The 24,234-nt window shown below is 37.5% G+C and overlaps 4 protein-coding genes, 1 non-coding gene and 1 pseudogene across 7 annotated transcripts; 3 read left to right on the forward strand and 3 right to left on the reverse strand.

The window, feature by feature from the left end:
• Positions 1-156: 156 nt before the first annotated feature.
• Positions 157-4,917, reverse strand: NFXL2 (NF-X1-type zinc finger protein NFXL2). The gene is made up of 13 exons (XM_007008903.3): positions 3,738-4,917; positions 3,548-3,661; positions 3,409-3,464; positions 3,046-3,112; positions 2,729-2,821; positions 2,357-2,442; positions 2,089-2,251; positions 1,826-1,999; positions 1,440-1,630; positions 1,190-1,271; positions 832-1,038; positions 659-748; positions 157-573 (listed from the first exon to the last, which is right to left on the reverse strand). Exons 1-13 carry the CDS (start codon positions 4,893-4,895, stop codon positions 415-417), a joined length of 2,640 nt encoding a protein of 879 aa, XP_007008965.3. The 5' UTR covers positions 4,896-4,917; the 3' UTR covers positions 157-414.
• An 84-nt stretch (positions 4,918-5,001) lies between these two features.
• Positions 5,002-5,074, forward strand: TRNAF-GAA (transfer RNA phenylalanine (anticodon GAA)). The gene has a single exon. It is a non-coding gene; the product is annotated as a tRNA-Phe (tRNA).
• A 1,065-nt stretch (positions 5,075-6,139) lies between these two features.
• On the reverse strand, positions 6,140-10,654 carry LOC18585851 (phosphoinositide phospholipase C 2). Its single transcript, XM_007008906.3, has 9 exons — positions 10,234-10,654; positions 9,328-9,524; positions 8,679-8,814; positions 8,357-8,602; positions 8,036-8,256; positions 7,569-7,686; positions 7,006-7,158; positions 6,789-6,875; positions 6,140-6,683 (listed from the first exon to the last, which is right to left on the reverse strand). The coding sequence occupies exons 1-9, from the start codon at positions 10,528-10,530 to the stop codon at positions 6,378-6,380; spliced, it is 1,761 nt and encodes a 586-aa protein (XP_007008968.3). The 5' UTR covers positions 10,531-10,654; the 3' UTR covers positions 6,140-6,377.
• A 1,145-nt stretch (positions 10,655-11,799) lies between these two features.
• On the reverse strand, positions 11,800-15,650 carry LOC18585852 (phosphoinositide phospholipase C 6). Of its 3 annotated transcripts, none has more exons than XM_088802582.1 (9): positions 15,088-15,650; positions 14,663-14,859; positions 14,053-14,188; positions 13,731-13,967; positions 13,433-13,656; positions 13,225-13,342; positions 12,929-13,081; positions 12,765-12,851; positions 11,800-12,351 (listed from the first exon to the last, which is right to left on the reverse strand). In XM_088802582.1, the coding sequence occupies exons 1-9, from the start codon at positions 15,436-15,438 to the stop codon at positions 12,058-12,060; spliced, it is 1,797 nt and encodes a 598-aa protein (XP_088658708.1). In that variant the 5' UTR covers positions 15,439-15,650; the 3' UTR covers positions 11,800-12,057. The 3 variants fall into 3 exon arrangements, with proteins under 3 accessions (XP_088658708.1, XP_007008969.3, XP_088658709.1); XM_007008907.3 differs by having other exon boundaries at positions 13,433-13,653; positions 15,088-15,649; XM_088802583.1 differs by having other exon boundaries at positions 14,663-14,773; positions 15,088-15,228.
• A 1,233-nt stretch (positions 15,651-16,883) lies between these two features.
• On the forward strand, positions 16,884-21,475 carry LOC148760211 (protein MID1-COMPLEMENTING ACTIVITY 2-like; annotated as a pseudogene).
• Positions 21,476-22,286: 811 nt separating this feature from the next.
• LOC18585856 (calcium-dependent protein kinase 6-like) lies at positions 22,287-24,095 on the forward strand. The gene is made up of 4 exons (XM_018128744.2): positions 22,287-22,947; positions 23,398-23,547; positions 23,685-23,840; positions 23,992-24,095. The coding sequence occupies exons 1-4, from the start codon at positions 22,287-22,289 to the stop codon at positions 24,093-24,095; spliced, it is 1,071 nt and encodes a 356-aa protein (XP_017984233.2).
• Positions 24,096-24,234: the final 139 nt, after the last annotated feature.

Below are 24,234 nucleotides of genomic sequence, written 5' to 3' on the forward strand. Positions count from 1 at the left end.
AATGTAGGAGACCAAGTCAAATGGATGCTGATGGCAAAAGCCAATTTCCTGGGAAAGTTCTTATCAAACTCAGAGCCATACATCAGGTTAATCTCATCGCTAAATAGCCACTCTAGTAGACGAGTGGGTATTAGTATGTCAGCTTGCCATGTCATATGCCACGTGAACAGACAGACTTTCCCGATGTTTACGGGGTACCTTTTTTTATTGCGGTAATGAGCTTGAACATTTGCTCAGCATGTACTAGCACGTATAAAAGGACTGTATCGTCTATGGAAAATTAAAAGAAATTTTTTTTTTCCAAAATTTCGATCACTCCCCAAAGTTTATAGAGAATGAATATGGTGAGTGAGCAAAAAATCAATTGTAAGTTCAGTTTATGTAACAAAAATTGGAATGATAGGAAGTTCTGATTCAGATTCGCGGATGTCTTCTTCTTTCTCGTTGTGCTTCAATGTCATTCATCCAATCGGAGAGTCTCAAGAGACCTTTGTAGCCATAATAGGTTACTGCCATCAGAGCTACTACAATGATGATGAACAGAAGCAGCCGCTTCATGGTGGCAACAAATTTCTGTTGGAAAGACAAAGTTAAATGTTGTTGAGAAAGAGAAGTGAATTGGAAATGCTCACTTAAGTGTGTGAAGAGAACAACATACCTGAAGTCTTGAGACTTGCTTGTCCTCTTGAATCCGATCACGCCTTTTTCTTCGCTTTGGCCCATGCTTTTCAATTTCTGGGTCCTTTTTCTTCAATAAAGAATGCAATGGTATAAACAAATCAATGATGAAACAGAAGTTAAACAATGCAACCTCAATTTAAAAGATCTTACCTCCAAAACCTTAGGGTTGCGCAATTGTAGAGATGAATCAACCTCCTGTTTTTTGCTCTTACAATTGGAATTGCAGGGCAGAAGTCCAAGTCCAAACTGGTTCTTTGATATATCGTTAGGATCACGACCAGTATCACGATATGCTGCCTGCACATCTTGGCATACCCATTCCTTCTTCAAGGTTTGGCATTTACAACGAACAGTAACCTTGCACATACAAGATAGAGATTAAGTAGGAAATTAATAACACCACAAATTTTAATCATAAACTCTGCTACAATATTGCTAAAGTTCCAGAGACTGCATCTGAGTAGTTCTGTTAAATAAACAGATATATTGAATTAACTAAAATTATTACCCTTTTGCTGCACTTGTCAGGTGCTGGGCATTGACCAACATGGCATGTTTCAGGGCATAGATGCGTACAGTTGGGCAACTTTCTGCAACCCAAGTTTCAAAAGTTTTAGTATAGAAATGCATGGCAGTGAAACATTATTTACCAGTTCTGATACATTGAAATGTATCTCATTGATATTAGGACAGTGAAAACATTCCAATAACTTAAAAAGTCGCAGCAGGGGAGAGAGAGGAGTATATTAATAAACTACCTATGGCAAGGCCCTCCGCATGAGCGAACAGCCACTTGATCCTTTTCAGATAAGCTGTTATAATAGATGCACTCAAATGCATGGACCATTGCACCACAGTGACATGACCGTTTCACGAGCACTTTGCAAGGAGGGCATTCTCCAGGATGACATGGTAGGGGGCAGGGATGAGAACATTTGGGCATCCTCTCCTGCGCAAATATTTAGGAGATAAGGCAATTGAAAACAAAACAATGTCTCTCGTAACTAGATATACTATGGTATCAATAAGTTGCTGACAGCAGCCTCATGCTTTTAAACCACCCAAGAGACAAAGAGAGCAAAACGAGTGAACAAAAAGATTAACAGGAGTCAATATCATAATAAATGAGGGGGATGAGAAGCACCTTCTGGCAAGGGAGATTACATTCTTCACAAGACTCACTTCTTTTGTGATATCCTGATGATAATGACTGAATCTCCAGGGAATGGCAAGTTTTCGTACAATAGTGATTGCCACAAGGAAGAAGATTTCCACATAAATTATCACAAGAAAATCGTGCTCTATCTGAGCAAACCATCTGAAAGAAGGAAGAAGAATGAGTTCAAAGTCAAGTAGACAGTCTTGGACAATCAAATATATTGATTAGAAGCTATTTGCAAAACTAACCATCCTCTCTGCACCAATGTGTTGGCCAACACATGGTTTCCAAACAAGTTCTGGGCAAGGAGGGCAAGGAGTGCCAGGAGTGCACTCATTCTGATGATTTAATTTCTTTTTCTTGGGTTTCAACATGAATTCTGGATTAGGAGGAGGTCTTGGCCCATGACACCTGGAATATGAAAAGGAGAAGAAAAACTCAGCTAACAGAAATGTATTGTAGAGAAAAGTTTGAAGTCACAATTTAAAGTAAATATCAACAAAATATTTGGCAAACCTTAAGTTGCACTTATGACCGCATGGATATTCTTCTTCACAAAGTAACCGACATTGGGGGCAAGCTCCATAATGGCATCTGTGTGGCTGGTAAAATATGGATGAGAATTACTAGCTAGGAGAACTTCAGCAAGATATGCTATACTTCCTTTATGGTAAGTAAATTGTGAAACAGATATATCCACTTTCATGAGAGATATGTGCATAAATATAGAAGCTTTCAAACATGATAAAGAAAATCAAATTTATGGATGGCATCATCAACTCAGGCACTGTCACATTACCATCAACAAAATAGCACAACAGAGTCTCAAGAAAATTAGTATATTAAGCTCCAGCTGGAAATATAAAAGAAATAAAAAATCAATAGTACCTTCAAGTTTGATGCATGCCTGCACAAGGGAGTTATCTTGCATAATTTACGACATTTAGGAGGCTTTTGATCCATCTCAGTACCACAAGGAACCTAGAACAAATTATAGAGACCATCACAAAATGTTTACCAAAAATGGCTCATATTATTAACTTTATGCATATAAAGTAACATATAGGAGCAATTTGGCAAAACACCACAAACCCATCATGGCGATCATACCACTTTCTAGCCAGCATATGAGATCTTACCAGTTGAATGCAGTGATTATATCTATCTATAAATGAATAGACAATCCTTAATAACCAAGCTCTCACCTCAAAGTGTGTCTCACCACATGCACATGAAATTGTCACTATAACTGGACATGGAGCACAGGCACCTCTACAATAATGAAACTCACAATTAGCACATTTGCCATCTAGAAAGTACTAATAGTAAAGAATGTATAGCATCTGAGCCATTCTTTTCTCCTATAGTTACCAAGATAATTATATAATGAAGCCGACTAGGACTTCATTTTGAAAAGTTTAGATGATGAATATTTACTCCATCTACAACAGGCATGATAAAGATGGTAAGCAGCTGACTTTATTTAGCATTTTCTAATCTAACAGATTTATTGCACAACATAATACTCATAAGAAATGCAAGTAATGAAACATGAATGTGAAGCATACCGATGGCAAGGTGCAGGGCATTTGTGGTTTTTGCACCGAAGCCTTTTATTACAAACCTGAAACATCCATAATTATATAGCATTGCACACACACAAAACAATTTCAACAAAAATAAAAACGGTAGGATAAAGCACAACACCTCTGGACATGGTGGGCAGTTTCCATCACAACAACGACGCTTACAAGCATGGCGTCCGCAATCCCTAGTTCTCAAACACTTCCTCTCACATGACAAATCTTGATAGCAAGGAACCTACACTAAATTCAGTTAAAACATTCATGGGAGAAACTCGAAAACCGCAACTGAAAATCAATCAATCATATTCTACCTCTTTCTTCAATCCTCCACACCGGCATGATTTCTTAACCATGATCCTACAAGTCTCCACACAAGGTCCCTTATGACACCTCTCCGGACACCTATGGAAACCACAATTTAACAACTTGTTACAAGTTGCACCGCAAACGGGCGCCGCCACATCACACGGCATCCCTTCATAAACTCTTTTCCCACAGGGACACGACTGTTTCCCTTGCAACGGGCATTCCCCGCAATCTCCTGCATGGCATCCTCTTTCACAAAGATGTTTTTCGCAATTAAGTAACTTTTTACACTCATTTTCGCAGCGAAAATCCCGGTCACAGCAATCTTTTTCTTCTTCCTTTTTACCGCACCGGCAACAGTAAATGTCACGTGCACGGCAAGGAGGGCACGTGCCTGGATGACAGATTTCAGAACAGCGATGTTTGTTACAATCTAAGAGTTTGTTGCAAGGTTGATTGCAAGAAAAGTTCTTGAAACCACAACGGCGGAAATCTTCGACGGAACCGCAAAAGCAACGAGTTTTGATGGATTTCGGGCAGGAAGGGCAGGGTCCAGGGTGGCATAAAAGGAGGCAAAAGTGACCGCAATTGTTGGGCAACTGGCGGTTACAGATTTCACCGCAAGAATGAGGGAGAATCCAAGGGTTGTCAGAAGGAGGATCTTGGAGTTTGCCGCAGAAGCAAAGGTAAGATTTTGGGATTTGAGATTTGGAGTAGGAGAAGCGGCATTTGGGGCAGTTCCAGGTGGCTTGTTTAGCCGCGACTTCGGCGGTGATTGGGAGACGTGCGGAGGCGCGTGCGGCAGAGAGCTCGGAAGATTGGCGGGCCCAGGATTGGATGCAGAAGAGGTGGAAGAGCGCGAAGCAGAGGGAAGAGCAGGACCAGGTAGGATCCGAGGGGCGGATTCTTTCGAGACATATAAGGCATGATAGAGCGCCGGAGGAGGAGGAAGTCAGAAAAGATTGGATCTTGGAGAGATCAACGGCTGTGATAGAAGATGATGATGATGACGATGAAGACGACGAAAATTCGAGGTAGGCTTTGAAAATGGAATTCGAGAGGTCGGATCCAATGTGAAAGTTGTCAGTATCGGAATCGGAGTCCGAATCCGAGAACGGCGGCTGCGATGGAGGTGGCGGGTGATAGTTTGCAGTTGCGCTCATTTTGGAGATTGAGTTTTCTGGCAGTGTGGGTTTTGCCGGGTTTTTACCGGGTAGAAAATCATGTGTGATCAGCCGATAGCCGTTATTTTCTTAAAAAATTAAAAAGGCGGGGATAGCTCAGTTGGGAGAGCGTCAGACTGAAGATCTGAAGGTCGCGTGTTCGATCCACGCTCACCGCAAGTTTTTAATTTTATTAATATTGTATAATTTATTTATTTATTAATTAATATCATGTATTTTTTGTTTTATTTTTTTATTAACACGGTACTGTTTTAATTTTTTTTGTTTATTAATATCGTACTTTTCAATCATACTTTTTTTATTAATATTGTATTATTTTAATTTTTTTATTTATTAATATCATATTTTTTTATCATTATCCTACAGTATTAATTTTTTATTTATTAACGTTGTACTTTTTATCGTACTTTTTTTTATTAATATCATTTCTTTATTAATATTGTATAGTTTTAATTTTTTTGTTTATGAATATCTCCTACCATTTTAATTTTTTTATTGATATTGAACTTTTTTTATTAATATCGTTTGTTTATTACTATTGTGCAGTTTTAATTTTTTTGTTTATTAATATCGTACTTTTTTAATCATACTTTTTTATTAATATTGCACCGTTTTAATTTTTGTTTATTAATATCATACTTTTTTATTATACATTGTTTTTATTAATAACATCCAATATTAATTTTGTTGTTTATTGATACCATACTTTTTTATCATAATTCTTTTTGTTAAGATCGTTTCTTTATTAATATCTTATGGTTTTAATTTTTTTGTTTATTAATATTGTATAAAATTCATTAACCACGTATGTCAAAACATCAAATATATATAAATCTGAAATTTAATTTTTTATTTTTACTTATTAATAACGTGACGTTAAAGCATCAAATATATATAAACTCGGGATTTAAACTTTTATTAATGCATCGAATATATATAAACTCAAGATTTAAACTTTTATTTTTGCTTATTAACAACGTGATGTTTTCTAGTGAACTAATGGTATATAAAAACTATACATTATTAATGCATCAAATATAAACCCAGGTTTTTTAACATTATCTTGAAATACACTGCAAAGGCTTATATCTCGGAATGAAATCACTGGACCAGAAGTTGTGAAAATGTATTTTCGAAAAGGATCAAAAACTTTTCAGACCTTGCAGATTGATGAAACCAGCAAGCGAAGATGATAAAACAATACAAAGTTCTGCAATGGAAAGTAAAGCAACAATAACAGATAAACTAATATCAAACTTACTAATTACACAACTAGTGTAAGATTCTTTGTCACATACTTATGTATAGCAGACTACAAATATTGCTAATTACACGCCGCAATGGTAGCAGCAATACGTAGCAGATATTATTCATGGTATGTCACACAGCAAACACTAGTAGACAACTGCACACAAGCTCACAATACCATCAAAGAATTTGAGGGTTGGTTTCAAGGAAATCTTAAACTCTTATATCAGACAATTCAAAGCGCATAAGGAGCTTTACAGAGTTGTACTTGTCGCCCTTGCGGCTGTTGAGGGGAACTGCTCGGATCCCACTTCTTAGCTCTGAAACTGGTAGGCATGTTTGGCCTCCGAAGTCATCCTTTTCGGACATGTCATATTCGTGTACTTCAATCCGAAGTAGAGCCAATTCTGGAACAGTTAGAGGGAACTCGAATTCCTCATTCCAAGAAGGCACCCAATTGTCTTCTAATGTCTTTGTTTTCTTCATCACATTATCTGCTGGGACTCCAGCAATCCCCACCTGGACACAGATTAACCAAATTCCGAGGTAAAGATCTTTATGGGAGGTATTGCAAGATGCAAAAGGTTGCTTGCATTGAACTGGTATTACTTTATATTAACTTACCCTTGCGTAGAAGTCTGGAGGCGAATATGCATCAAAATGTGTGTGATGGAAATCATGATACCATCCTTCACCCATATACACGGTTACCTTTCCGAAACAAGAACAAGAAATTATAATGATTGAGCTAATAAAGGGAAAAAGACATCGATGAGTACAACAAGTACTTCAGGAATAAACAATTTTTCATATCCCATGGTGGGAAACAGTAAACACTCACCTTCAAAACTGTTTTCACTGGTAACCTAACGCTGGGATCAAAGACATCATCATGTGGACCGGACTTCAATAGGAAATCTGGTTTTTTCACATAACCACATCCCCCATTAGCTTTGAACATTCCATGCATCAACCACAATGATCTTCCATAACCCTGTCACACACACCAACAACAAAATAAAATAATCTTAGCATTTGGCGAAGCAACTAGCAAAAGTTCACTCAAGAAAGGCTTCATCCATTTTCCTCTCTTATATCTATTAAACTATTATCTCTTAAATGATGATCGAACATCTAGGTTAGGATAGTCTTTCCAAATTTCATCTCTATATCCTTGAGCTATGCTAAACCATTATGCCTTCTCCATAACCAGTTGAAGTAAGATATATTACCATACCTGATACTTCTACCTTTTTACTCATTATTTCATCTAAATATTAAATAAATAAATATTAGAAGGGAAACCCTCTCTAGTCTAGAATGAATGTTGAGAAAATATAGCTAAAGGGAGGAAAAAAAGCAAAAAAAAAAAAAAAGGGGAGAGTGGGGGTGGGCACCGTAAACCTGCATATTAAATGCAACCATTTGAGCTCCATGCATCCACCCAATTAATGGGTTGTAATTTGAAGAGTCAACACGTATACCCTTCGGATATACCCTAAGAATATTCCGCTGGGTAAACCTGTAGCAGGACAAACATCAGAATGAGGAAAGCAAGACCCATGTATGATGATACAGAAAGTTCTAAATAACTACTAATATCAAACCAGCCAAGCCACTGATAGCCCTTCAAATAAAACAGCCAGCTCAATAGTAACATGTATCGTGCACTACTTTAAGATCATCTAGAAGTAGATTCATCAAAGCAGTGTGGAAGCAAAAGCTCAAGAAGCCGGGACAAATGTATACTCTTTGCATAAATATAACCAAATGAGGTGCATGCTCACAATAGAGAAAAAGAAGCTACCAACTTAATAGTAACAAGAGATGATCTCTAATAAACAGAATTTGCCAAAGTTTTTACTTAATACCTGACAATTTGTTTTCCATGAGTTAATGCCGCCTTTTCAAGTTCTTGCTCACTCATGCTAAGACGTCTCACTTTATCAGGATCCACCCTTAGCCACTCATCTAATCCTCCCTTTGGCTTCCCAGCATGAATAGCAATTAAACGTTTATATTCTGGGGCTAGATTATGCTGTGACTTATCTCCATCCTCAGGATCTTCCTCATCTTCTTCATCCAAGTCATTCTGCCATAAGACAATAACCAGGAAGTAAAATGTAAATTTTAAATAAACAGCTAGTAAAACATATTTGAAGTAAAAAATCACACTCAGCATCAGCAGACACCTTATCATCAGCTACATGACTGCCTTTAAGGTCTGGAACTTCTTTTCCCCAAGCTTCTTCGTCACTGGCAGCCTTACCCTTCTCTGCATCATTCTCCTTGTCCTTGGCCTCTTTGGCCTCAAGGTATTCTTTCGGTGGTTTTGTAGATATGATTATGCGTTTCTTCAATGACTCTGGAGAGGGGAATTCTTTTAAGCATTCTGGGCCGGGAGAAAACAGGACGTCTCCAAATGTTTGAGTGACCATCTAAAAATTAGCCACAGAAGAATAAATTACGGGAACATCAGATGTTTGAATTCCCATCAAAAGCACCAAGACTCACCTCGGCAACTTTAGCCTGAAGATCTGGGGCAAGATGGTCTTCTAGAGTTATAACAACTGGATATTCTGAGGCAACAAACGCATGCTCCCTAATAGACTTCAAACACTGGATGAGTTCCACAGGAGTAGTCAGAGTCCTACATGAAGAAATTATTTGTTATTCTCTTAAAAGCAAAATGACTGACCTGGGACGGACTGTTATCTTAAAACTTAGAGAGATTAGTTAGAGGGAGGTCACATAGTAGTGGAATCAGTTGTATCTCAAGCAGGTGATAGACATGCAAAGTTACAGCTTTGATAAAGAGTAATGTTTTTTCTTCCTACAGATGTTTCCTCATACAATGGCAACCACATGCCTATGTGCAAGGTGCCTGTTACATAAACACGCAACTGTTGTCTTTAATTTATTGCCATGTTAAAATAAATAAATGCAACCATTTCCCGTACAAGTCATATTTTCTTCTCCCTTCAGTTTTCCCTTATGGTGGCAAGTAGATGTATATATGTTCAAGATATCAGCAGAAATAAATGAGCTGATTGTAGTGAGAGTATGGCATTTTCAGTAAATTATTTATCATCATTTCACAAAATGGAAATTCCATCCACGTTAAAGGCTTCGAATGGGAACAATTTGCACTTCAAGAACATACCTTCCATGAAGAACATCAACATTATCTTTTGCTGAATTTGGCCATATGTCCAATTCTATCACTCTCACACCTCTCTTAAGTGCATTTATGATGGGGACGTCGCTGCAGTCACTACTTAGTTGATTCCCAGTTAGATAGGAATTGTGACCAGTATATATGAAATAATGAGACAAAGGAGCACTCATATCATGGTGCACCTGAAACCAAAGAAATGAACATAACATAAACAACATCAGCACAAACCGTAGAAAATTGTATAAGTTTGTTTTCAGCAATCAAACTGAAAAGTAAATTGCAGATAAGGGGTATCACAAAAGCTCAGATGAAAAGATTAATCCTAATCTTTTTCCTTCACCAATCTCAACATTAACAGTATAGCATATGAGTGAACAACAAAAGCAAAACCAGTTCAAAGGTAAAGACACATTGGCATATTTTAGCTAGAAGTTAAATAGGTGAACATGTGCCATCAAACAAATCAGCATCATCACAAGATCATCCTCCAAAGCTAAGAAAGTAACAAACCAACCCAGTCAATACACATTACTTGCTGAGCAGAAAATAAGTATTTGTTTCCATCTAAATCCCATACAATCCAAAACACCAAATTTTCCTACTAAAAACAGAAGGGTCAGAAGAAAAGTATCCATTTTTAATTCGGTTGGAGTTTATTGCTGAAAATTCAAACAGAAAACAACAAAGATCATATTTTCAAAATTTTAATTTTTCTCCTAAATTTCCCATCAACCAAACAAAAAAACAAGAATCCTCTATGTCACAATCAAAATCCAAATTTTGGAAATAAACCACTCAATCCCTAAGAAATAAATGAAAAGGAAAAGCTAATCCTAATAAATCAATATCCAAATTGGAAAACAAAAAAAAAAAGAGAGTAAAATTTATTACCCCAAGAGAAGCAAGTGGAGGGTTAATATCACCAAAAAGGTACTTAAAAAAAGCTTCAAGATTTAGACCCTTTCTGTGAAAATGCTTAACACTATCAATAATCTTCTGAGCATCTTCTATGGTGGCCTTCTCTTCTTTCTGGACCTCAACCAAGAACCTCTGCAGCCTATCAAGGCTCATGATCCCATTCTCAGAGTACTGTTCAAACAACTTCTTGATCCCCTCTGGTGCCTCCGAAACTGTCAGCCTAAACCGCCTCCGGAAGCAGAAGCAGACCCTGTAAGTTTGTTTGGACATTGGTTTTTCCAGGAATCCCCAAATATCTGATCAAAAGAAAAAACCCAGAAGACAATCTGCAAATCCGCACTGCCTGAAATTGTTCAGCTTTAACTACTGAGGCTGTCGCTTCAGCGCTTTGATGAATGATATGTTTTCTGTCCGTTTTTCCAGAATAGTTGGGTGGGGATAGGTTGTGGGACCCATTCCTGAATGTGGGTCCCATTTACAACCTTTGGATGTGGACCCCAACTGACAGATGGCTATTGAATAGTTATGTCGGTTGGATTCGGCATTGGTCATCTTTATCTTATCGCCTCGATGACCTGCCCAAAAGTCACTGTGACAAGTTTCAGCCTTTTTTTCACAATCATTGAACGTTATAGGGGAAATGGTGAAGTACACCTAGATTATATTAATCTATGGTTAACTTATTACACTTTTGTCTCTTGGATAAGTAAAGAATGAAAGGTTGTTATTAATCCATTGAAGTCTTGTTCATAGAAAAATCTTTTGTTTGTCCTTTTGATGGTGGGGAGCTATTCCCCTTGGCTGCTATGTCATTGCTGGCTGAGTTATCCTTTTGCCTTTCCCGAGTGTAAAGAAGTTTTTTTTTTTTAATTAGTATATTTGATTTGATACCCCTTTATCTGGTTCTTTCTTTCTTCTTCTTTTGTCAGAGAATATTTAGATTTTTCATGAAGTGGACTACCTGCAGAAGATTGGGGGGATAGATTACTGCAAATTGCTGGTTAAAATATGAGAAAGAGCTGTAAAAAATGAAGCTAAATTAGCATTGATTATGTTGGGCCAGTTCACAGTTACCACATTAACTTCTTTGTCGGTAGGTCTTTTTCCCCATGTGTTACATCTTTCAAACGCTGGAGAGATTAGTCAAAGCTTCTCAACTTTTTTTGTACAATTTCATTAGAAAAAATGAAGTACTTCCTGGATAGGATATGTCTAGCATATGCCATTTGTCATACTTTCATTTGTTACTCTCAAATTTAGTCACTGAAACCACATCCTGGCATTGCATTTGGAAACCCAAATTTGTAATTAGACTGCAGAGGATAATTACAAGAACAATCCTCAATTTCCATTGAGAGTGTTCTTGGAGCAAATGCACTACAGATTTGGCTCTCGAAAGACGAAAAGCAACTTGGGATTTGGTATATAAACAATGAGATGGAAGAGATCTTATGTATCAGACAATGGCCTGTCAATGACACTAATTTGCCAGCCCAAAGCCAACAGAGATATTTTCATATGCTCCAGAAAGACATGGTAAAAGCGTTAAGATCATCTGTGATCATCAATCAAATCTTCCAGAAGAAATAGTAAGGAATAATTCTGGGCTACAGGGTAAAAGAGTGGCGTGCAAAATTTCCTATCATTGCTTCAGAATAGAGCAAAAAACAAACATTAGACATTTTAGCATATCAGAAATTCTCTCACCTAATTACAATGACTTATCCCTGCATACACCTCATGGGGTGCAAAGGGGCAATCCGCCTAGAATCCTGGATGGATAATTCTACACTCTAGTTATACAAACTCAAACTTCATCAGAAGCCTTACATTTGGGAGTTTCTTTCCCTTTTTGTCATGCAAAGGAACTGACCGGATCCCAGGCCTCAGGTCTGAGACAGGCAAACATGTTTGGCCACCAAAGTCATCTTTCTCTGACATGTCATACTCGCGTACTTCAATCCTAAGCAGAGCCAGGTCAGGTACAGTCAGGGGATATGTGAATTCTTCATCCCATACAGGAGACCAATCATCTCCAATTATCCTGGTTTTCCTTTTAGCTTCATCTGCTGGCACCCCAACAATGTAAACCTGCCATTTGGTTGGTAGATTGGCTATGATCATCATATATCATAAATATGAAGGAGCCACATCTCAATCAATTACTTTTACCAACATATCCCGGGCCACAGGCTTATCTTTCGAGTTCTTTAATAACATTACCACAAAATTTAATGCAAGTCTTTTGTTCCTAATAGTTTACGCTTATGAGTGGTTAGGAGAGCCTTGTTCATTCATTTTGATCACTAAAATGAAGCAGTTGGATGGTAGCTTTTACAAACCATAATAAAGCAGATCTTGTCTAAAGAAGCTCCATCTAAATGAGAATTTCCCATATATTGCGATGAGAAGCATATACAGCAATATTGCTAACTGTTATAGTAACTAATGAAATAGGATCAACCAGTTTTAAGTTCATCAGATAGCCAGAATTTTTCTCAAACCTTTGTGTAGAAGTCCGGAGGAGAGTATGTGTCGAAGTGTGTGTGGCTAAAGTCCAACCGCCATCCATCCCCCATGTATATTTTCACCTGTAAGTAGTAAAAGCGCTCTAAGAAAAAGTCATAATGTAGACCACTTTAACTTTGAGCCAAACTAATATGCTCACCTTTAACATTTTCTGCACTGGCAACGTTATTTTTGGATCAAGCACCACATCATGTGATCCTTTCTGCATCAGAAAATCAGGTTTTCTCACATAACCACACCCTCCATTGGCCCTAAACATGCCGTGCATCAACCAGAGTGACTTTCCATATCCCTGATAAAGGACATACAAATGTTATTAGTAGAAAGTTTTACAGTTGATAACACTGTGATAGTCCAAATAAACCCCATTGTCTGCTTAAGAAGAGGTGTTTCTTTGATTAAAACACATTCTAAAACTGCAATGCTGGGGTTAACCTGCATGTTAAATGCAATCATCTGAGCTCCATGCATCCATCCAATAGTTGGCTTGTAATTTGATGAAGTAAAACGTGTACCCTTTGGATAGATTCTCAGGATATTCTTCCGAGTAAAGCTGAAAAGTTAGCATGAATCGGCATTGGTCATGCACAGAAGAACGTAGAGGAAAAGAAAGGAAAAACTTCTTTGAGCATTTGACAGGTACCTCACAACATCAGATCCGTGAGATGCTGCTGCTTTCTCAAGTTCTTGTTCACTCATACTAAGACGTCTAACCTTATTAGCTGCAACTTTTAATGCATCCTTTAAGGCACCCTTTGGCTTTCCAGCATGAATGGTAATTAGGCGCTCGTATGCAGACACCCCAGTTTGGCCTGATTTGCCAGTACATTCGTTGAAGTCTTCATCATCATGATCACTATCACTCTGCTACCCATGAGCAAAGTTTTCCCATATTAGCTAACTTAGAAGTCAAGCTATGACAAAATTAATTGCTGTCTTACCCTATCATCAGCTTCTGACTCAGGTTTGTTGTCCTGCATCTCCTTCGAGGATGATTCCTCTTCAGAAAATCCCATTTCACCTGGTGACGAATTGTCTTTGGACCTAGACTCTAGATATTCTTTCGGTGGCTTGGTTGAAATAATTATTCGATGTTTCAATGATTCCGGTGAAGGGAACTCACTTAAGCAATCTGACTCAGGGTAGTACAGCATAGTTCCAAATGTTTGAATGACCATCTACATGAGAAAATATTTGAGGTCATCATATAGAAAAAACAATATTAAAGAGAAAAATTGAAAGCAAAAACAAGTGATGACTAACCTCAGCAACTTTAGCCTGCAATTCTGGTGTAAGGTGGTCTTCCAATGTTATAATAACTGGGTAAGGAGAAGTAGCAAAAGCATACTCCTTTATGGATATCAAACACTTGATAAGTGACACAGGAGAAGTCAGGGTCCTACAATTTATTCATTGATGATGCTGTGAGAGAAATTTCAATGTACAACTAATGAAATCGAGTAAGCTGATTCTATAAAGGTTTTACACTAAACTGCAGTTGATTAATGGACAGTTTGGCACTGCACCTGAGTCCTTCAAAGATGGTTTAAATTGCAAATGCAATAATGTCAAAAAGGTTCGAAATCTTCGGTTCAAACTAGTGTTTGCAATGTGCAGCTTTTCAAGCCAAACATGTTGCCAAACTAGGCCTTATATTATGGATTCAACTTCCTACCTTTCTTAAACAAGTCACACCCTCTCATAGCTGTAGCAACATCATAAGAATAATGCCATATGCTGCACCACATCTGCCCCTATTATTCGATCACTACTTGGTGTAGTAAACAAGTGTCGAATAATATTGAGGATAAGATCTATAGTTCAAACTACCCATAATTGTGTGGAAATTGCTGAATTCGGTAACCATTCTTACCTTCCATGTAGAACAAGAACTTCATCTTTCGAGGAACTTGGCCATAGATCGAGTTCGATAACTCTGACACCTCTTTGCAAAGCCTTGATAATTGGGACCTCACTACAATCACTGCTCAGTTGATTCCCAGTTAGATAGGAATTGTGGCCTGTATATATGAAATAATGTGACAATGGAGCAGTCATATCGTGGTGTACCTGGAACAACATATAATCTGTCAAACCTAAAGCAGTAAATTCTTCTGATATATCAGCAAAGAAGGAAAAGTTCAATAAAATCATCATCAAGCACAAAAACCATAAATGGAACATCAACAAGGTAACATAATAACCAAAACATGATCCTATTTAATTAGCCATAAGATTGTATTCAAGCATGGATGTTTGTTCAAGGGGATAGAGAGGGGGAGAAATCAGAAATGTAACCTGAGTTTTAATGGGGCCATTGAGATCATCGAAGAAGAGAAAGTGAAAGAAATCATCAAGGTTAAGCGAGTGACTAGCATATTTGGTCACATGGTGTCTCCTGCTAACAACCTGTTGAATTATTCGCTCTGCATCTTCCAGGGTCCGGTCAACTTCACCCTGGTGCACCACCAGGAATCGTTTGAGCTGCTCCGCGGTCATGTTGAGGGCGGCGGCTGCTCCACCATCTGTGAACTCGGCAAAGGCCTTCTTGACATCAGCGGGAGGCTCCACCTCGTTGATCTTGAACTTCCTGTTGAAGAAGTTGAACATCTTGTAGTTGTAGCTGCCACTGTCAACGTTCTCGTTCATCTTGTCCTTCCCCTTTATTAGTTTCTTGGCTGCTTTGTTTTCCTTCTTCTTCTTTCCTGTTCTTCGGGTTTGGTTGCTTTGGGTTCTTTTGGGATTCAACGGAGAGAGAGATTGAGAGTTTTTCCAGGCCCTTGAAATGAGGAGCTTTTGATGCTTGATCGTTGGAAGTCAACGTTCCAGGACAGGCACCATCCTAACACCATGGTTTTATTATATATATATATATATATGTATATATATGTTTTGCAAAAAAAAACCTTATAAAAAAGGTTCTAATCAATTAAGATTTGTTAAAATTTCCTGTTCAATAGCAAACAAATTTGTAATCAATTTACAATTTGCATGTAAAGAAATTTAACTCAAATTTAAATTTTTAATTTTCTTAAAAATAAGAAATCATAGTTGTTGGCATAAAGACCATATATTTAATTATTTAAATACATATTTAATGTTTATTTTCTCAACAATTATTTAGTATATGACTACTACATCTGAACAACATTATTTAATGTGATTTTATTTAAATATAAAAAATAAAAAAGAATTCGAAGTTGATTGGATTTTTTTAAAAATTATCTGTATTTATTTAACCAGGGAAATCCCAGTAGCTACAAAAGGGAGATCTCACTTTGAGAAATAGACAGACTTCAAGAGTTCATTGGCTTACAAATGTGCCAGAAAAGTCAAACAAAAAGTGTAGACTCATCTATACATAGCCAATATACAAAAGTGCCACAGCGAGATCACAGGAAGGTTACAGTAAGAAGTGGGAACCCCTGCACGGATTTGTTTCTATTTCTTACTGGCACCAAACTTTGAACACAACGAACGTGGCATCCAACCAGAAATCATTGTCCAAGCAGAGGGAGGGACAAACTTGAGATGGACAAAGCAAACTCAACCAAGAAGAACCGCCCTGAATCAGTGTCCTGCAAACATATCAAAGCAGTAACCAAAGAACAGAAAACACGGCAAAAACACTGAAAGAGCTAAGGGTGGATTCGAATAAGATCATTAGGCCTCTCAATCCCTGTTTTGGCGAGGTTGTCTGCCACTTCGTCACCGGACCGAGGGATATAATGGATTTGCCTGTCAAGGACTTTACCTTTGAGTGCCGTGATCTGATGAATAAGTTGCCCTAGTCTCCATGGGGCATTAATGGGCTTAGAAATCCAAGATACTGCATTCTTGGAATCAGACTCAATGTTGATACCTCCGGATTTGGCCCAGGATGATGCTGCAAAGAGGACCATGACTTCTCGCATTGCCAGAACTTCCGCGAGATTCGCTTCCCCCAACCAGCTTTCATGGAGAAGATCAACTTGATGGTCCCGTTATCATCCCGTAAGACCCCTCCGATTCCAAGATAGCCAGGGCACCCCCCTAGCCCTAGATGTAGCACTCATATTCGGGTCCCAATTGTCAGAGCTGGGGCCCCAGATGACATGAACACCTCCGATTCTGTAAAAAACCTTGACTTCATCAACTGTTTGTCGGTGCAATTTTACTTCACTGTTCAATGCAAGTTTCCATGGATACATGAACAGAACAACTAAAAGAAGTTTTGTCTTGGGAATGATTAAACCAGAACTTGGAGGAATGCTTGCAGGCAATCGAACAGGGTCAGAGGGAATACAGTCTGGACGAAGAGGATGTAGAAGCCCAGAGTGTTATACTAAACCTGACAGAACAAAGAAAGATGCAAACATAATGTACCTGAGATTCCAGGAAGCTTTGCAAGAAGAAAAAGAGAAACTGCACGTTAAGCTTCAGCGATCACGAACCATTGATGATTCTAAGCAGTGCCGAGTGATTGAATATCTCATCGATGTCACTGAAAATGTTGTTAATGTGCTTCCTGGGAAGAAGGTTCATAAGCTTCTTGTCAATTAGCCAGCTTATTTCATAGCGGGGTAAAAACTTTCGACGTGACTCGTAGCTTTGTCTTGTCTCTAATGTAAGAGAACTCATTCAGCTGAGAAAATCCTAAATTTTCTCAAAAAAGAGATTCGAACCCAATTTTTTGAATATCGAGATATATACATCTATCATTGAATTAATCCATTGTTGCAATTACCCGGAACAGGTACGTGACCAATGAAAAACCTAGAGGTGGAGAACTTGGGTTGAAGACTGAAGAACGATGTCAATCCGAGTGGCAGGTTGATCTTTTCGATTGTTGCAGTGAAACTTGTTTAAGTGAGTTGCAACAAAAGTCTTCATAAACTTTGGCTTATTTGATATGGAAAACTTCTGTTTTTTACCATAATTCTAAATATTTTTGCTTCATTTTCCAGGCTTAAGTACCTGCACTGCATATATCCTTGTGGAGTTTTCTCAAGCATAACAAATGTTGTCTCCAAGGGAAAAACATGTGAGATTTCTTCTGCTTAAACCTGGTTAATTTGTTACATAAAAAACAGCTGATACAGATCCCAAGTCTGATGATTGTTACACAGCTCGAGAACAAGCGACCAGTGATCTAATGGTATACTCCCTGATCTGTGGCTGCTGTTGTTACTCTTGTTGCATGAGGAAGAAATTGAGAGAACTTTTCAACTTAGAGGTATTCAATGGTTGGACGATCAGATGAAAGAATTTTCACCATAAATTTTGCTTTAAAAGCTTTGGGGTTTGATTGTGATCCTGATTTCATTTTTCTAGAGAGGTTCATGCGATGACTATCTAACCCATCTCATTTGCTGCTGCTGCGCAATGGTTTAGGTGTGGCGCGAACTGGAAGCCAGAGGCTTTGAAGGTAAAAGTACATAATCATGAAACCTTGTTAAAAATGACTGATAATGGTATTAAAACAAGTTCCTGCTCTGCATTTATTTCAGTGTTAAGAACCAAAAATTCCTGAGCAGTAGTATCACATAAGGACAATAAAAAAGCAAATCAAGGTCTGACGCTTAGATAATCTCTCATATAACGACCACATACGCATGAAATATACAAAATACACTTCATTAGCAACATGCTACATAGCTATGTAATTCCCATTATTTTAACAGTTTGATCAGCCTGTTTGATGCAGTTTCCTTTGTTGCAAATTAACAGTAGATTCCCATATGCTCGTCTCTAATATTTGTTTTTTTCCAAAAAACTAGTAAAACGAAGAAGGAAAAGAAAAGATACTGTAATGTTGAGAATCTGACTCCGCAATGAACCCTTCAATCAGAAAAACCTATCGTACCAAGAATTCTTGTTGTAGCAAAATTTCATTTTGTGTTAGCATTGGAGTCAATCCAGATTGAAACTCCGCTAGAATGTAGTGGTGCCCGTGGCCGAAAATCACACCAAGAAAGGAGTGGCAACAAGGAAAATGAGTAGGAATTATACCTTCTTTTCCGTATCTTGAGAAGCAAACTACAATTCAACTCTGTGGGACGGTGTATCATCGTTCCCCAACCCAAAGAGCCAACGAAACAGTAGTTGCGATAACTTACTGGTTTCAGGCTTCGGCTTGGGCTGATTACGATTCACATTGCAAAGGGTATTGTAATCATGCTTTGAATGAGGCGGCACAGTTCTCTCCTGAGAATGTCATGAAAGTTTTACGAATTAGAGTAAAGCCATTATTTTCATAAACATAGACGATGGAGGGTTATAGTACCTTGAAATCTTCATAAAGAGTAATGAAGTATGAAAATAATACCGCAAGCTTGATCGGTTAGATCCAACAAGGATGTTTCCTTCCATATTTGAAATCCGAAGGAACCAAAAATATAAGTAAAAAATTGAACTGTGAAAGCAATTTCTGATTTCTAACAAGATACGAACTATAAAATTTGCATGAAAAGAAGATGACTACCTGCTTACACAGAAACCAGAGAGATGATATATCCTGTCTTGAGAAATTTAACTCATATCGCCTTGCTAATGCAGAGGTATAATTTCAGTGAGGATTGGTTCTTTCAGCTTATCAACAGCAGGTCCATGGTGTCTCCTGAAGTCCTGCATTTATATATCCAGATGAAATATAAGCAAATGAAAACACAAACCTATTAAATCACAGCACAATGTCTTAAAACCCATGATCGCACTAAGAAAATAAGAAAGTTTAATGTATGACAAGCTGGAAATACACATGCTTGTGTTGGTGCACATGAGTTTTAACTAGTTCCAACATTATTACTCTTTTCGGGTTTATACGTTTGTCTTTCTTAAAATTTTACGGAAATTAAGATAAAAATTTTGATTTTGATGTATTTTATATTAAAATTTGAATTTTTTTTATAATATAGATGTTCAATATTTTTTAATATTCTAAAAGAAAAAAAGAAGAAAGAGAAAGAGACCAAGGGAATACTATAATATGATAGAAAAATATATATTTAATTCACTACAAGGTTGGCATGCAAGTCTTAGATTTATTTTGGTCTTAAAATGATGCTATTAATAAGTTAGGATCAAATTCATTAGTAATTGACTATTATATAAGTGAGGAATATAGTTTGGCCATTTTTCTAGTTGGGCCAAACATGGCCCATATAATCTTCCTGTGTTCCTTTTGAAGAAATGATCCATTTGTGACCCATTTTTCATTTCAAAACTTGGAAATGGTCTACTTTGTTGGGCAAATGCATCGACATGAGAAAATGTTTGAGGTCATCATATAGAAAAAACAACATCAAAGAGAAAAATTGAAAGCAAAAACAAGTGATGACTAACCTCAGCAACTTTAGCCTGCGATTCTGGTGTAAGGTGGTCTTCTAATGTTGTAATAACTGGGTAAGGAGAAGTAGCAAAAGCATACTCCTTTATGGACATCAAACACTTGATAAGTGACACAGGAGAAGTTAGGGTCTTACAATTTATTCATTGATGATGCTGTGAGAGAAATTTCAATTTACAACTACCGAAATCAAGTAAGCTGATTCTATAAAGATTGTACATAAACTACAATTGATTAATGGACAGTTTGGCACTGCACCTGAGTCCTTAAAAGCAGGTTTAATTTGCAAATGCAATAATGTCAAAAAGGTTCGAAATTTTTGGTTCAAACTAGTGTTTGCAATGTGCAGCTTTTCAAGCCATAGATGTTGCCAAACTAGGCCTTAGATTATGGATTCAACTCCCTTCCTTCCTTTCTTAAACAAGTCACAGCCTGTCATAGCATTGTTATCATAAGAGTAATGACATTTGCTGCACCACATCTGCCCCCATTATTCGATCACTATTTGGCATGGAAATTTCTGAATTTGGTAATCATTATTACCTTCCATGTAGAACAAGAACTTCATCTTTTGTGGAACGTGGCCATAGATCAAGTTCGATAACTCTGACACCTCTTTGCAAAGCGTTGATAATTGGGACCTCACTGCAATCACAGCTCAGTTGATTCCCAGTTAGATAGGAATTGTGGCCTGTATATATGAAATAATGTGACAATGGAGCAGTCATATCATGGTGTACCTGGAATAACATATCATCTGTCAAACCTGAAGCAGTAAAATTCACACTATAAACATTCTTTTGATATATCAGAAAAGAAAGAAAAGTTCAATAAGATCATCATCAAGCACAAAAACCATAAATGGAACATCAACAAGGCAACATAATAATCAAAAAATGATCCTATTTAATTAGCGATAAGATTGTATTCAAGCATGGACGTTTGTTCAAGGGGATAGAGAAGGGGAGAAATCAGAAATGTAACCTGAGTTTTAATGGGGCCATTGAGATCATCAAAGAAGAGAAAGTGAAAGAAATCATCAAGGTTAAGCGAGTGCCTAGCATATTGGTCACATGGTGTCTCCTGCTAACAACCTGTTGAATGATACGCTCTGCATCTTAATTCCAGGTTCCGGTCAACCTCACCCTGGTGCACCATCAGGAATCGTTTGAGCTGCTCCGCGGTCATGTGGAGGGCGGCGGCTGCTTCACCATCTTTGAACTCGGCAAAAGCCTTCTAGACATCAGCGGGAGGCTCCACCTCGTTGATCTTGAACTTCCTGTTGAAGAAGTTGAACATCTTGTAGTTGTAGCTGCCATTGTCAACGTTCTCGTTCATCTTCTCCTTCCCCATTATTAGTTTCTTAATTTGCTGCTTTCTCTTTCCCTCTTCTTCTTCTTCTTCTTTCCTGCTCTTCGGGTTTGGTTGCTTTGGATTCTTTTGGGATTCAACGGAGAGAGAGATTGAGAGTTTTTCAAGGTCCTTGAAATGTGGAGCTTTTGATGCTGGATCGTTGGAACTCAACGTTCTCTTCTTGTAGTAAACCAGGACAGACAGTATCCTAGTACCATGGTTTTATTTTATATATATATATATATATATAAAGATTCTAATTAATTAAAATTTGTTAAATTTCCTTTTCAAAAGCAAACAAATTTGTATCAATTTACAATTTTGCATGTCAAGAATTTTAACTCAAATTTCAACTTTTAATTTCTTAAAAAATAAGAAATCATCAAGTTGTGTGTATATATATAGTTGTTGGCATAAAGACCATATTTAATTATTTAAATACATATTTAATGTTTATTTTCTCAACAATAATTTAGTATATGACTACTACGTCTGAACAACATTATTTAATGTGATTTTATTTTAAAAAATAAAAAATAAAAAAGAATTCTAAGTTGATTGGATTTTTTCTTTTCAAGTTAGGTACTATCTAGGGTTTTATAGTAGGGAAACTCCTAGTTCTACTTAATAAAGGAGAAAAGAATAAAGTCTATCATGATAGGCATATAAATTCACTGTAAAATTATACTGGGATCTTGCTCTTTTATCGGTTGAATGATCTAATTGATCTGAAGCTTCTCCTCTCTTTGCATGTTTTCAATTGTATTAAATATATAAATTGGTCCCATACTGAAATTTTATTATATTTGTCAGCTTTATGGGCAACACATGCATAGGTTCCCTCCTGGGAGACAAATTTGATGATCAGATACAGGACTGTTCTTCCAATTCCAACTGCAACTTTCCTCAGATTCTTGTTTACCCTGATCTTGTTTTTCCCAGCAAGAAAGAAACCATAGGTGACAAGGCTTGTACCATCTTGGACCATGAAACTCCTAATGTTCATAAACTCTACACTTTTGGTCGTGAATTAGGTACGGGAAGTACTGGGACTACTTATTCGTGCACTGAGATTGCCACTGGCATTCGGTATGCATGTAAATCGATACCCAAAAGCAATCTGAAGTTCGATCAGCAGGTTGAGGATGTCAGGAGGGAGATTAGGGTACTGCAACATCTGTCTGGTCAGAAACATGTCGTGACAATCAAAGGTGCCTATGAGGATTCCTTGTGTATTCATATTGTCATGGAGCTTTGTTGTGGAGGTGAGTTGTATGACCTAATCAAGGAGAGGGCGTATTTTAGTGAGAGAGAGGCGGCTGAGCTGATAAAGATTGTTGTTGGGGTTGTGGAGACTTGCCATTCTCTTGGGGTTATGCACAGAGATTTGAAGCCTGAGAACTTTGTGTTGGTTAACAAGGATGATGTTTTTTCGCTTAAAGCCGTTGATTTTGGATTCTCTGTGTTCTTTAAACCAGGTAGTTAGGGAGTGAAAAACTTAGTTTTGCAACGTTTTGAATGAATTAGGGGCAGTTTAAGTAGCTGCAACCATGGATATTGCAGTATGTATGTATATATATATATATATTTAGGTCTAGAACCAATGTATCTAAAGCATATTAACATCATATTGTTATGAAACATGTTACAGCTTTCTCATGTCCTTGATATATAGTTGACAAGTAGCTGTCTGTTTATCAATTTTGACATTATAAATCTTTGTTTGAACGTCAAAAGACTTTGAAGTAGTCTTTTGGTGATCACGAGATGAATGATTTCTCATGTAAAGAGCAAAACATTAAAACTTTTGCATAATTATGTGTTGCTGTAAGTATAGGGTCTACTTCGTTGCTTGCATGACAAGCAATTTGCCTCATTAACTGATATTCACAGATAATAGGCTGATATTTTGTGGTTTTCTGTCACAGGTCAAGTTTTCAGTGATAGTGCAGGAAGCCTGTATTATGCAGCTCCAGAGATACTTCTTAATGAGAATTACGGGCCAGAAGCCGATATATGGTCTGCAGGGGTTATACTGTTCGTATTGCTGAGTGGTGGTATGCTGCCGTTTGAAGCAGGTACAGTGACAATGATTTGCTGCTGCTGTTATTCTGTTAAGATCATACCACAGCAAGAACAGTAACGAGTTTTTTCTTTGTTGACTACTAGGATTGCATTAAATTCTTTCTTTTTTTGTTTTCTTTATGCACTTTAGAAACAGAAAAGGATATGTTAGATATGGTGCTGGAAGGACAAGTATTGGATTTTGAATCAGAGCCATGGCCTCAAAGATCTGACAGTGCAAAAGACCTAGTCCGGAAGATGTTATGCTCTCAACCATCAGAACGCTTGACTGCTAAGGAAGTGCTAAGTACGCATTTTCTATCTCTGATTTTCATAGCTGATGTTAATCAATGATTGTGTTACTCTTTTTTGAAACTTCTGCAACTTTCATTCTCAAGATATTTCGGATCCAGATCAAAATGCTTTACGGTATCTTTTTGGTTTTTGATTTGTTTTAGGTCATCCTTGGATTTGCCATAATGGATTCCTGGATGAGGAACTGGATTCAGCTCTACTTCCTGATGAAGAAAAGTTTCCTGCTATGAAGCTACACCGGGACTGAAACTATGAAACACCCCAACTTGCCAAGTATCAGCAATGAAAAAGCAAGGACAGATATCAGATAACAATCGAAAAATCCAGATGAAAGCATACCTATGACTTGTAAGACGATGCAAACACCGGAGTTCATTCGGCTAGTT

The sequence above is a fragment of the Theobroma cacao genome, chromosome 10, assembly GCF_053813885.1.
Source record: "Theobroma cacao isolate CCN51 chromosome 10, ASM5381388v1, whole genome shotgun sequence".
Lineage (NCBI taxonomy): Eukaryota > Viridiplantae > Streptophyta > Magnoliopsida > Malvales > Malvaceae > Theobroma > Theobroma cacao.

Excerpts from the sequence above, each read along its gene's own strand:
- NFXL2 (XM_007008903.3), bottom strand. The coding sequence starts at position 4,895 with ATGAGCGCAACTGCAAACTATCACCCGCCACCTCCATCGCAGCCGCCG. Across the intron at positions 3,465-3,547 it reads ACTGCCCACCATGTCCAGAG|GTTTGTAATAAAAGGCTTCG; the intron begins GTGTTGTGCTTT and ends TGGATGTTTCAG. Across the intron at positions 2,443-2,728 it reads GGCATGCATCAAACTTGAAG|CCACACAGATGCCATTATGG; the intron begins GTACTATTGATT and ends ATATTTTACCAG.
- LOC18585851 (XM_007008906.3), bottom strand. The coding sequence starts at position 10,530 with ATGTCCAAACAAACTTACAGGGTCTGCTTCTGCTTCCGGAGGCGGTTT. Across the intron at positions 9,525-10,233 it reads CTCCACTTGCTTCTCTTGGG|GTGCACCATGATATGAGTGC; the intron begins GTAATAAATTTT and ends CTTTGGTTTCAG. Across the intron at positions 6,684-6,788 it reads CTCCAGACTTCTACGCAAGG|GTGGGGATTGCTGGAGTCCC; the intron begins GTAAGTTAATAT and ends ATCTGTGTCCAG.
- LOC18585852 (XM_088802582.1), bottom strand. The coding sequence starts at position 15,438 with ATGAACGAGAACGTTGACAGTGGCAGCTACAACTACAAGATGTTCAAC. Across the intron at positions 13,968-14,052 it reads TGCAGGCTAAAGTTGCTGAG|ATGGTCATTCAAACATTTGG; the intron begins GTTAGTCATCAC and ends TTTCTCATGTAG. Across the intron at positions 12,852-12,928 it reads CAGTGCAGAAAATGTTAAAG|GTGAAAATATACATGGGGGA; the intron begins GTGAGCATATTA and ends TACTACTTACAG.
- LOC18585856 (XM_018128744.2), top strand. The coding sequence starts at position 22,287 with ATGGGCAACACATGCATAGGTTCCCTCCTGGGAGACAAATTTGATGAT. Across the intron at positions 22,948-23,397 it reads CTCTGTGTTCTTTAAACCAG|GTCAAGTTTTCAGTGATAGT; the intron begins GTAGTTAGGGAG and ends TTTCTGTCACAG. Across the intron at positions 23,548-23,684 it reads TATGCTGCCGTTTGAAGCAG|AAACAGAAAAGGATATGTTA; the intron begins GTACAGTGACAA and ends TATGCACTTTAG.